Here is a 13,558-nt window from a genome sequence, read left to right on the forward strand (position 1 = left end):
GTGGGTGGAATATAGGGTGGAATGGACTATGAGTACTCTAGTCACTACAGAGAGTAATTTTAATTCCTCATACGTCCCGTCCCCTTTCCGCCATCCTTGTGGGTGATTCCACCGAACAAGAAACATCGGGTCGATCTGTGATAACCAGTCTCATAACTAGGACGAAGCAAAAGGTTTCTTCAGAACAGTCTAACCAAACTCTGCATCGTGCCTGGAGCTGGTTGCCAGTGAGTAGTGCTTACAGAAGGTCGACAGAGTGGCCAAAGTAGCCGCCTTGCTGATGACATTCCAAGAAGCATGTTTCTGAAACGCGACAGCCGTGGCCTTAGCTCTGGCCGCATGAGCATGAATCCCCTCAGGAACAGGTTTACCCATGGCCGTATATGCCTCCAAAATGGCCTGAACCATCCAACAGGCGATGGAAGCCTGAGAGCCAGGGGAGGAGGCCTCAAAATTCACAAACAATGCCTCGGACTTCCTGATGGATTTTGCAAGAGTTAAAACTTGAGGACCCTCTTCAGGTGCAAGGAATGCATGGCCCTTTCTACCTCCGACGGCAGGTTCGGGAAGAACACCGGCAGGCAGATCTCTCGATTTAGATTAAATGGAGAAACCACCTTGGGCTATAAATGTGGATGAGTGCGCAAGATGACCATGTCATTGTGAAATGTGGTGAAGGGCTTGCACAAAGACAACGCCTGCAGCTCACTAACCCATTTGTGCAGAGGAGGTGAAAGCCACCAATAAAACAGTCATTAGCATCAACAAGCGGATGTCCACAGAAGCTATCAGCAAGAAAAGCTTGCATTGCAAAGCCGCAAGAACCACATTGAGGTCCCAGACCGGATGCAGTCTATGCACCGGAAGAAAAAGCCAAGACAGCCCCTTAAGGTGGGCCTTAACAACCAGGTTGGCTGCCGAAAACACATGCTCTGGGGAATTCCTGTAAGCCCCGATCCTGCACGTATTTGGCAGCCAAGTAGCCACCTGAACTCCATAACGAGCCAGGTGTGCTGAAAAGGCCAGTACGTCATCCAGAGGACAGTTGACAAGGCCCTGAATAGAGGACCTACCTTGTCTGGATGAGAGATCCTGGAGACAAAGTCTTTAAGGTGGGGCAGAGGAGAAGTGTGGAAGATCTCACTCCACTGCGAAAAACAAGTCTTCAATGCCATGTGACCGAGAGCGCTGCAAGGTGAACATGAGTCCCAGCAGTGGTCGGGCCCCAAACACTCAAGACAGAGTGCATGAGGGTCCGAGGCAGGGAACTAGTGCTCGCATGAGGCACATCTCGTGAATCTTCCTGCGGAAGACATGTGCCAGGGAGGTGAGGCACCGAAGGTAAGTAAATAAGAATTGAAAAAAAAAACAGGGAGCAAGCAGAAAGCTAAAAAAAGTCTCCACGCTGGCTGCCAGGTCCGATACCGTCCGTGCGGAAAGAGGGAACGAGGTGAGGTGCCGGAGGGTGGGGCCTCAGCGGGGAGTGGTCGCACCCCTTGCACGCTATTCCAAATTTAAAGGGGGAAGCTCAATTTTTCACTGCCAAAGGTTCGGTTACCGTACCCATGTTGGGGGACGCCCATAAGGATGGTGGAAATGGGACAAGACGTATGAATATTTGGCTTTTCCACAAATGGAGCACTTCAGTAAGGAATCATTTGTGCACAGTAAGTGCTATAATGACTTGTGGACCATCAGAAGGTAGCACCTGACAGATAAGAATACACATCTCACTGAATTGAGTTAGCGACCATCGGATAATGTGTGCCAGATTGCTTAAATAGTGCTTGATGCAGTCACAAACTAGATAACACACGTGTTATGTATTTTAAGTTTTGCTTTACATTAATCATAATGACTTGTATTGCTATGAGCAGCTTTAATTTTATTATTTTTAGCCCATCTACACACACCGGTCAAGAAGTGCACCATTCAGCAAATCAATCTTGGACCTAATCCCAATGAAAGTAGCCAAGCCCAAACATGCCCTATACACAGTATTACAAGAAGCACCAGAGAATATTCAGGCTTGTTGCACATCAGTAAGGTGCAGTTTGATTTGCTTATATACAGCGAGGAAGGGACCCGGTGCCTGGGGATTGCTCACTCACTTCGGGAGACTCACAAAAGACAGAAAGGGTGCTTAATGGAAACTTTCAATTAAATCCTAACTTCTGGTTCCGCTATGGGCATAACCATTCAAGTAGAAATTACACAATGGGCCTCATTATGAGGTTGGAGGTAGTCATGGCACTATTAGCATCATTACTACCTCCAATACCGATACCGAGTCCGCCCTCGTTCAATGGGGACTTACCGGTCTATTCCGACCCTTGCAGGACCGGTAAATCCCCATTGAAAAAGCCATTCCCCATTCCCATTTCAGCCCCCATAGAGCTCAATGGGAAGGCGCTAATAACGGTACCACATATTGCGGTACCGTTATTAGCTCTGAAGTCACTTAACGGGCCCCATCATGACACTTGGTAAAACCAGGCGTTAAGGAAGGGACCCGCTAAGGGACCTCGGAATAAAGCGCAAAGGGATTACCGGCACCAATGTCCTTAACAGTGCCCGGTATCCCTTTGCGCCCGCCCACCTCGTAATGAGGCCCAATGTGTTATATAATAAGAGATATGAGCTACACCTTGCATATTTGGTCCTCTGCTAGTTAATAAAAAAACAAATCAAAAGTTCCAGGAAAAATACAATGAGATGGTAGTAAATTCAAGAGTGCGCCCATCATGACAGTTTCCTTCAAAAATATATCTGAGCATTGATCCAGGAGGCACAAAAATAAAATCAACTTGTTGTTTCAGCATTTCAGGGTGTTATAAATAGTTGGATGCTCAATGTCTGAGCTGCTAAGGGTGCTGTTTAAATATATCAATATACTCTCAATTCTGCCAGAGTTGAAATCAATGTCTCACCTATCACTTAAAACAGTGTAATATGTATGCTCCATTTAACCACTTACTGTCATGTCAGTTTCAACTTTGTAATTCCAATGTTAGCCAACATAAAGACACACTGTCATGCTGGTTGCCACATTGCCTTCAGAAATCTGGCAGGTCAATTTCAAGAGTGCCATACCAGTTTTGTCTCTGTAAACATATTGTCCAAGATGATCTCGATCAATCGATCACACAGACAATACAATTACTGGTACCGCAAGGGTCTGCTGCTCGCTGTCCTCAGGGAAGGTCATGCAGGAATCCATTCCAGGGTCAGTTTTACAGCACTGTAACTCCCTTCATCTGCCCTGTATCTGCTTGAGCAGCCCACCAAAAGCATATGATAGGAAAGGACATAGCGGGGTGAAGGAGCTAGGGCTTAGTGCTCGGCGCCCAGGACAGGACGCAGGGATACCAGTGACACTGTTTAGCAGGCTTGGGCTGTCTGACATCCTGCTCTGTGTTACGTATGAGTCATGGACAGGGCAGCACTGTAGTCGAACCCAAACCCCTTCCCCAGCCATTGTGATTGGTGTTAAAGGAGCTGCAGGTCTGCACATTTGCACAGAATTTATACGCATGTAGCTTATAAGCATAGGCATGTAGCTTCTGTGCATATGCATACACAGCACATTGCAACTTAAGCTGCACTATAGCCTTTCAGATGGTCACACTCTTTAATGCAACCCGATTTGCAATGAAATGAGATGCAGGATGGTCCTCTGAAAGTTTAAATTGGATGGGTGGCGCCCTTCAACCCCAATGGAGCAGTAGTTCCCAAGAAATGTAGTTCACACAAAATAAATTGTTTCTAGGCACAAATAGCATCAATTTAACTAGAGATGACAACATATTTCAGTGACATCCATTTCTGAATATGGCAAAGCGAATTAACACAACTTCAAAACATCAATATATACCTACTTTATATAAAATATTCCCTTCTTCCATCAATTTCTGCAGAAGAATGATCAAAATGTCTGGTTTGGATGTGGCCATGGCCCATGCAGCATTTCCTGAAAAGCAACATGTACAGTTACAGTAGGAAATACATACACTATTGTATGCAAATGAAGGTCAATCTATAGTGAAATCGGTTCTACCAATGTCATTGCCTGACAATTTGCTTGAAACCTCTAACAAACTGTTGAAGACTTCAAATAGGCTATTTTGATATTGCACAATATGGAAATAGTTAAACAAATACAATTCAAAACATTTTCTAGTACTTGCAAAAACGTGTTTGTGCTTAAAAAAATAGGCCTATTAATGACAGACTGGTGTCCAAATAAAGACGAAATGCAGACTCTTAATCAAATCAGTTACCAAAACTCCAGTGATTTTCAGATTTGAGATTAACGGGGTAATTCATAGAATCCAGCGCAAAAGTGGCGCACGAGGCTGGCGCACAGTGTGTGCGACAGTCTGCGCCAGCCGCGTGCGCTAAAATCCATTTCCGCGCACAGCGTATTCATGGATTTCAACATCCAAAACCAGCCGTGGCGCAGTGTGGCGCAGCAACCCTGCAGCAGCGCCAGTTAAGCCCCTAACCGCTCCCCGTGCGCCATGCACAGCGCACAAATCCCGTACATGGCGCACAGGCCATTCGACCAGCATACAGCCCCCAACCACGAAAACACCTGTAAAACACGTCATGCACCCTTCCTAATACATGTACACCCCGGCACAGGGTGTTTCACACGTGATTGGCCCTGTGCAAGCGTGGTACGTGTATTTCAGGGGTGCGCAGGAAGTTTCACACGCGATTGGCCCTGTGCAAGCGGGGTACGTGTATTACAGGGATGCGCGTGAAGTTTCACACGCAATTGGCCCTGTGCGAGCGGGGTACTTGTATATCGCGGGTGCGCGTGAAGTTTCACACACGATTTTGCTGTCAGAGCGGGGTACGCGTATTTTGGGGGTGCGCGTGAAGTTTCACACACGATTTTGCTGTCAGAGCAGGGTACGTGTATCCAGTGGGGTGCGCGTGAAGTTTCACACGCGATTTCGCTGTCAGAGCAGGGTACGTGTATTTCGGGGGTGCGCGTGAAGTTTCACACGCGATTCCGCTGTCAGAGCGGGGTAAGTGTATCCAGTGGGGTGCGCGGGGAGTCCCACACATGAATTGGCAGCCTGGGTCCTCCCAGGTGTCCCCTCTACCACCTCCACGGCCCCTGCAGGCAGCCCACAGCACAGGCAACTACCCTACACCCCTGGTCATGTCCCACAGGCAGCCCATCCACCATGGGCATGCCCCCCAGCCAAGCCACATGTCACCTTGCAATAGGATTACCAACTCATGTGCCCCGGCAGTGAGGGGCACCTGCCAGTAGGCCCCCACTCATGTCCCCCTGCACCCCCACCCCCCAGCATTGAGGGGCACCTGCCAGCAGGCCCCCACTCATGTCCCCCTGCACCCCCACCACCCAGCATTGAGGGGCACCTGCCAGCAGGCCCCCACTCACCCCCACCCCCCAGCATTGAGGGTCACCTGCCAATAGACCCCCACGCATGTCCCACTCATGTCCCCCTGCACCCCCAGCAGTGAGGGGCACCTGCCAGCAGGCCCCCACTCATGTCCCCCTGCACCCCCACCCCCGCATTGAGGGGCACCTGCCAGCAGGCCCCCACTCATGTCCTACTCATGTCCCCCTGCACCCCCACCCCCCAACATTGAGGGGCACCTGCCAGCAGGCCCCCACTCATGTCCCACTCATGTCCCCCTGCACCCCCAACCCCAGCATTGAGGGGCACCTGCCAGCAGGCCTCCACTCATGTCCCCCCAACACGTCAACATGACCCACAATCATGGCCCTCATGGCCACCAAAATCCCACGGCACGCCACCCCTGCCCAAATCAACCAAGCATAACATACACCCCACATTGAAATGCCCATTACATGAAACAACCCAAATGGCATGTATGTACATCAACACATGTCCGTCACACACACACAATGGGTGCCAGTGAATGAAAACCCACATCATGACATGCATGAAACCAATAAGAGAATACCACACATTGAAGTACGGGAAAAAATGTATTGAACAAAAAATGTGGTGAAAGAAATTCAAAGACCAAACAATGGACATAAGGAAAACAATGCAGAATGTCACATAATGATAAAAAAAGGAAATCAGAATCCAAAATATATGAAATCAAAAATGTCTCCAAAGTCTCCTTCCAACAAAGCAAATCCAAACAGAAATGAAAAAGTAAAATCCATTGCTCCATGGAAAAATCAAAAAAGAAAATGCAGATAAATCCACACTCCAACTATTTACAAGGATGAAATCCTGGGTCCATGAGCCCAACTGTCCAAATGAAACCTACAAAAATACACTAACTAATGAAGAACTATATACAAAAATGTGGGGTATTGTCCAAGCGCCCCAAAAAAAAATGATAACCAAAACGAAACCTAACACTAACTAACTATTTACAATGGCAGTGGGCTAGTCCGACGGCTCACTTTTTGATGTCTCGGGCCAGGGCATCATCAAACTCCCGCTCAATGTCCTGGAGGCGGTCCTCTTCCATGGCCCTGAGGGTTCGCAGGGATGATGACATGTTGACCTCCAACTCCCTGTGAATTGCCTCGAGGCACTCGGCCCGCCTCAGTGCCCTCTGCATGGAGTTCTCCGCCCTGACCATTGTGAGCCGTGCCTCTCCCGCCTGCTGCCGCACCGCATCTATGGCGTGGCCCAACCGCTGCCACACGGAAGACACTTGCAATCCTGGGTCCTCCTGCCCTCTGGCCGATGCCTGCCCCTCCGATGTTGAAGGCCCCGAGCCATCATTGCTCCCACCATATTGCTGCTGCTGCTGTGCCTGTGCCTGCGCCCTGGCTCTTGCTGCCTGCACGTCGTCCTCCGGCTGGGGTGCAGTTGTCGTGGTGGCCACCCCTGCTGGACGTCCGACTCCCGACTGTGGCAGGGATGTGTCCTCCACCAGCCTGGCCACTGGGTCAGAGGCAGCTCCACAGGGTACCCAGGTGATACATGGGTGGGAAGATGGCATGGAGGACGACTGGCGCGTAGGGGGTTCAGGTGAGGAGAGGGTCGCAAGAAGGTCCAGCACACAGAGGAATCCAGCACTGGTGACCCGTCCCAGTAGGTCAACGTGGTCAAAGAGGCATCCGAACGACGTGCAGTGTCTTCACGAAAACACCGCAGGTCACCTCGCATGCCCCGTTGATGCAACGCTATCCCAGCCAGGACAGGCTCAACCCGGTCCTGGATAGCCACGTCCGCAGGGAGAGGAAGATCAGTTGTTGTGCCCCATCCCCCTCCCTGAAAACGGATCTGGACGTAGGCATCCCTGCTGGTGCCGGATGATGCAGTCACAGGATCAGGGACAGGATTACACACAGCCGGAGCTCCTGTCCCACTGCAGGAGCAGCAACCGACGCAGTGGTGCCTTAGATGGCCACTGGGCTGATGCCTGGACACCATGCCAATAATTGTGGCTCCAGGACCCAGCCAAATCGAAAAGGGTAATTCGAATTTCTAATATACCTTGTTTTGTCTCCTAAATGCATTTATTCCGGTGGATGGCCCTTCCATCCGCATGAATTTGCCCATACTCATATTTGCACTGCATTACCAGCAGTAAATGCCACAAGGCTAAAGCCCCTCCAAAATGGCCGCTGCCACTTCTGCACAGCTGCCTTTGTTGTGAAAACAGCTACCGACGATCTGCATTGGTGAGGAGCCTATTCTTTATGACCAATCACGAGCCGGCAGGCTCGAGACGGCACACCCACTAAGGCACACAAACGAAGGCTTCTGCCTGTCGGGCTCTGGGCCCCCACACGCCTGCCACCACTTGGTAAGGACTAACTCCGACCCATACAGCGGTCTATTGTACCCTTGCAACCAGCCCATCACTATCCTCCTATACACTCTGATACAGGACAGCTCCGGAAATCCGAGGTATCATGGCCACCAACTCGTACTTTGACACTGTTAGCTAATGCACCATAATATTATTAAGCAAACCTGCATTACGGCGCCATGTCTATGCCTCAACAATTGCTATTAATAACAGATCTGCACTACTATTAACTCTGTTACTTCTAGCCCATATATGCCTGACGATTAACTGTTGAACTTCGCCCATATGCACCTCGCCTTGACTGCTACCTCTAACCCGTATACGCCTCATCTTGAAGGTGATTTTAGCCCAGTAATGCTTTGCCTTTGACTGCTGTTTTTAGCCTACTTGTGCTGCGCCACTGATAATTGATTTTAGCCCACCTATGCTGTGCCAATGATAATTGATTTTAGCCCACTTGTGCTGTGCCATTGATAATTGATTTTAGCCTACTTGTGCTGTGTCATTGATAATTGATTTCAGCCTACTTGTGCTGTGCCACTGATAATTGATTTTAGCCCACTTGTGCTGTGCTATTGATAATTGATTTTAGCCTACTTGTGCTGTGCCATTGATAATTGATTTTAGCCTACTTGTGCTGTGCCATTGATAATTGGTTTTAGCCTACTTGTGCTCCGCCATTAACTGTCAAACTCAGCCTTTATGTGCTCTACCACTGAAGGGGATTCTAGCCCATCTATTGTACCTGGCCATTGATTGTCAAACTTAGCCTACATGTGTTCTGCCAATAGCCGGTAAACCCTGCCTTCAAGTGCTCTGACACTGATTGCTGAATCAAGCCCATGGGTGTCCACCCATCCATTGACTGTTGAACTCAGACTATACCTCCCTTACCTAATCAACATCCGGGGCACTTAGCCCCCACCCACTTACCAGTGCTGTCCACATATTAGAATATAACTCCCTATACGGATACACCATGAGCATTATAACATTTTGCCTCTGGTCTATTACCCTTTTAGCTTTCCCAACCGGCCCAACAGTTGACAATAGCCAACACCACACTATTAAGAATCACCATCTTAATCAATCCTGCTTAGCTTTCACCTCTCTCATCACCATGGAGGAAGTTAACCCCTCGATTAGACCAAGGACTGAAGCAATTTGGGAACGCCCATGCAACCCTTGTAGCCCACCTACCCGAAACGTCAGGCTCAGAGCAAGACTCACCAGATTATATGAGCCTCTGACCAGATCTCTCCCGGCTGCCAACAAAAGAATTACCACCCACCAAGCTAGTACTACTAATAGCAAAACTAAATCAGCCCCTACCCCCCACACTAAAACTACCACTGCAGCCCCAGCCCTTAAAGGCGGACTAATAAATGCACGATCCCTAACAGCGCATGCCACAGACATCTGCGAGATTATACTGTCCAACAAATTGGACTTCCTTGCTGTCACAGAGACTTGGCTGCATCAGGCGGCAGGACCCTTTAGCAATCCCAGACGGCTATACCATTCTAAGACAAGACAGAAATAATATACGAGGTGGCGGTGTAGCCATTATCACAAAAATGAGCCTAAATATGAGAACTACTGTCATTCCAGACTCCAACTCCTGCGAAGTGTGAGCCATTAAACTCCCACTTCACAACTCCCAGACCTTGACCATCTACCTCATCTACAGGCCCCCGGGTCCGCTGGGCACTTTTGATGAAGATATCAATTGCCTATTATCCACCAACCTTAAAACTTCCACGCAATTACTTATTCTGGGAGACTTTAACCTAGGCTATAACGACCCCTTAGACAAACATGCTCCAATGTGGCTAATACCCTCACGGAATTGGGACTAACCCAAAAAATTGTGGAACCCATCCACAACAGAGGGAGAACCCTCGACTGGCTAGCAGACTATAAGTGCTCTGCAAGCATAACCTCAATTTCCCCACTATTATGGACGGACCATTACCTGGTCACCGTTGACTTAGCCACCATCAGGCCACTTCTACATGTAGCCAATATGGCCCCCTGTTACGCTCATCTGATTCCCACGGGGGCGTCAATCTGGACTGGCCCGCTGTTGCTTCCACCAGAGTAACACATAGAGCCGAGATGACAGACTGGACAGACCCACTTAGCTTCGTTTGTTGGACTCGTACGAATATCTTTCTGCAATGGAGAAAGGGAATTAACCGCCCATAATCTGAGCGTTAACCCGCCTTCCCACTCCCCTTGTCTGCCCACAGAACACTCCTGAATTTCCTTCTTAATCTCACCTGAAGATTTGGAAAGATGAGCTCTCCATCCTGCGTCGAGCGCAGGGGCGCGTAGACGACCAGTTACTTCACTGGTGAGTTCCAGTATTGACTCTAAATCCAATTGTTCTTAAGAGTTCAAACGTCTGATCTTCACTCTGCCAGATTCCTTGCAGGTTGCAGATTTAAACTACCAGAAGAGTTCCAAGTGGCAATTGGTAAAATCCTGGTAAGTCTATTGTGGTTCTCCCCTTTCGGGCCGGGGTACAGTGATGATGCAGAATTAACTGCGCCGACCCGAAATGAGGTGAGTATCCCCCTGTGGCAAATCAGGTAAGTCTTTGGGGTTAGGTTGTATTGTCCTCGTTATTTCCCCTTAGGGGCTGGGGTGCGGCGGTGATGCGGAATTGACTGCGCCGACCCGAGATGAGGTGAGTACCCCCCTGTGGTAATCAGGTAAGTCTTTGGGGGGTGATTTGTATTGTTCTTGTTTTCCCCTTAGGGGCCGGGGTGCAGCAATGATGCAGAATTGGCTACGCCGACCCGAGATGAGGTGAGTACCCCCCTGTGGTAAATCAGGTAAGTCTTTGGGGGTGGTTTGTATTGCCCTTGCTCACCTATCTGTTCTTGTCTCCCCCAGGTGTTGAACAATGGCCTGGAGATGCTGGATTTGCGATGGAGTAAGGAATGCAGCCCCGGTTGGTGAGTTCAGCGCGGCTCTGCGAGGTGCGTGGCAATGCACCTGAGAAGGCTTCTCTCTTCCAGATCAACGATGTGCTGGATCAAGGATTCAGTTAAGAGTTTTGTTCTGACCTCTTCTCCTTCTCCTTTTCTTGTTCCAGGTGTTCCAGGGCTGAAGCGGGCGTGGCTGAAGACTGGAGCTGCTGAAGACAAGGTGAGCGTTACGCTGCAGCAAGCAGAATAATGCGAAGCACGTGTGGCTGTCCGGGTGTGGCTTAAATAGCCTTGGAAGAAGTCCCAGGTAAGTATTCTTCCATAGCCCCACCCGAGAGGAAAGGAGTCCCTGAGGTAAAGTAGCCCCTTTAAGCCTCATTTGGCTTGTGGCTTCGTGCAGCATGGTCTGCATCAGGTAGGTATGCAGCATGGTCTGCAACAGGTAAGATTTCTGTAATGAGCCTGGCGCCCATGGCGCCAGGACTGACTTTATTCTTATGAGCCTGGCGCCATAGGCGCCAGGACTGTAGCCAAAGAGCCCCTAACTGGGGTTTTTGGGCATGTTTCAAGTGGCATGATGCCTGCTTCCGGGGTTGCTGGGCCTGGTCTGGCTTTCCGGGGGCAGGCATTGTGACATCCCTCATGCCCGACCAGGAACAAAAAGAGTATCACAAAAGACAAAGTGATCCCGGCCATTCTACCTACCCTGAACCAACTAGATGAACACCTTAACCCAGAGGTACTTGTGGAAGAGTATAACAAAATCGTACGCTCCACACTTGACAACGTAGCCCCCCTTAAACTCAGACCCAGTAAACCAAAAAAACACCTCAACAAGTGGTTCACCCCTGAACTAAAAGACCTCCGCCAACTCAAAAGAAGTTGCGAATTGTCCTGCAGAATCTCACCCACCGAAGAGCACAAACACAAACTGACTGATATCTCCTCACACTATAAAAAAGAAATAGTCCTGGCCAAACGGAATTCTTATAATAAGCGCATAACCACGGCTAACTCAAGCATGAGGGAGTTGTTCTCAATTCTAAAAGAACTAGAGTCGCCCACTCCCATTCCTATTATATGTACAAAAGACAAAGCCTGGTGTACAGAGATACAAGCTCTGACCAACAAAGTGACCATGCTGCAAAAGAAAATTGCGGCTAAGAAAGCTACCATCAATCCAAACATACTTAAAACCAGCCCATCTCCACTAGAACAAAACACAACCAACCAATTCAGATTTACTAAAACCTCCATCCTGGAGTGAAAAAAATGATCCTCTCGCTCAAACCTTCTAATTGTCAAGGTGTCCTGTGGCCAGCACAACTCATAAAAGATGCTGCCAGAGAACTCTTGCCCTTCATATCCAAGCTTGTGAATGCCTCATTCACCACAGGCATTGTACCATCCAACCTGAAACAATCATGGGTACTGCCCCTATTAAAAAAACAATCCCTTGACCCCCTCATCCCCACTAACTACCGCCCCATAACAACAGTACCCTTTCTACTAAAAATCTTGGACAAGATAGCATACACCCAAATGCAAAAATTTCTAGAACACCACAAGCTCCTAGGAATAAGTCAGTCCGGATTTCGCCCACAACATGGAACCGAGACTGCGCTCATCGACTTGAAGGCCCAAATTGATGAGTTAAGAGACAAAGGTCAAACATCACTCCTTCTACTTTTGGATCTCTCGGCCGCCTTCGACCTTGTAGACCACAAAGTCCTCTGTAACCACCTTAACTCTACAGCTCACTTCTCCAAAGAAGCCATACTATGGGTCGAATCTTTCCTGAGTCAAAGGACCATGAGGGTGTTCTCCCCCTCAGATGCAGCTGACCCTATCCCCATCCTGTGCGGTGTTCCTCAGGGCTCCTGCATATCTCCAACATTATTCAACATATTTACCAAGCCCCTTTTTGATGATCTGGACCTTCTGGGTATCACCTACACTAACTATGCAGATGATACCCAGATTCTCCTCCCACTTTCCGGGGATTACAACAAGGATTTGGCCTTGGTAAATAGGGTGTACCTCATCATCCAGGCATGGATGGCTACTCATGGTCTATGCCTAAATGATGATAAAACAGAGCTAATCATTCTAGGTACTCACCCCACCCTAAAAAAACTAGGCCAGAAATATCACGCCTTTGAAATCGATGGAAACACTATCAACGTTGCCAAGGAAGTGAAGACTCTTGGCTTCTACCTAGATGCCACCCTCTCCTTCAACAAACAGTTAAACTCTCTGGCCTCAGCCACAGCTTATACATGTAAGCTCATCAGAGATGGTAAACACTTCATCTCTGATGAGAACTGTCTGATCCTAGCGAGAGCCCTCATCTTATCCAGACTCGATTATTGTAATGACCTATATATTGGGGCCAACAAATCCATCCCACATAGAATACAAATCTTACAAAATAATGCCCTGGGAGCAGCTCTTGGCATCCCCAAACGAACCCACATCTCTAAGATAAGGCGAAACAAAAAGTGGCTGTCGACCCAAGACAAAATCTTACTGAAAGTTGCCTCCCTCACTCACAAAGCCCTGAATAACGCGGCGCCTCCGTATCTCTTGGATAGACTCATAGAAAGACAATCATCCAGACCCACCAGAAGTACCTATGCCAATACCCTTATCATGTCCGGGCAGCCCAAGTATGGAATTCACTGGCCCAAACTATACATGCTGAGAAATCCTACCTTAAATTTAGAACCAACTACATCAATCACTTGAAGCAATCGATCAACAAATCAGCAACCCCTACCATCGTCTTGCCTCTACTACAGATACAGATTGTATACTACAAATGGCCTTGT

At 48.7% G+C, this 13,558-nt stretch overlaps 1 protein-coding gene across 4 annotated transcripts in view; it reads right to left on the reverse strand.

Annotated features, from left to right (window-relative positions):
* TANC1 (tetratricopeptide repeat, ankyrin repeat and coiled-coil containing 1) overlaps positions 1–13,558 on the reverse strand; it is a 2,406,012-nt gene that overhangs the window by 99,196 nt on the left and 2,293,258 nt on the right. For all 4 annotated transcript variants that reach the window (XM_069616378.1, XM_069616375.1, XM_069616376.1 and 1 more), the window contains one exon: positions 3,879–3,970. In XM_069616378.1, coding sequence (XP_069472479.1) covers positions 3,879–3,970 — 92 coding nt within the window. The remainder of the gene's footprint in view (positions 1–3,878; positions 3,971–13,558) is intronic.

Source organism: Ambystoma mexicanum, chromosome 9 (genome assembly GCF_040938575.1).
Source record: "Ambystoma mexicanum isolate Mex_15411 chromosome 9, UKY_AmexF1_1, whole genome shotgun sequence".
In the NCBI taxonomy this organism is placed as follows: Eukaryota; Metazoa; Chordata; class Amphibia; order Caudata; family Ambystomatidae; genus Ambystoma; species Ambystoma mexicanum.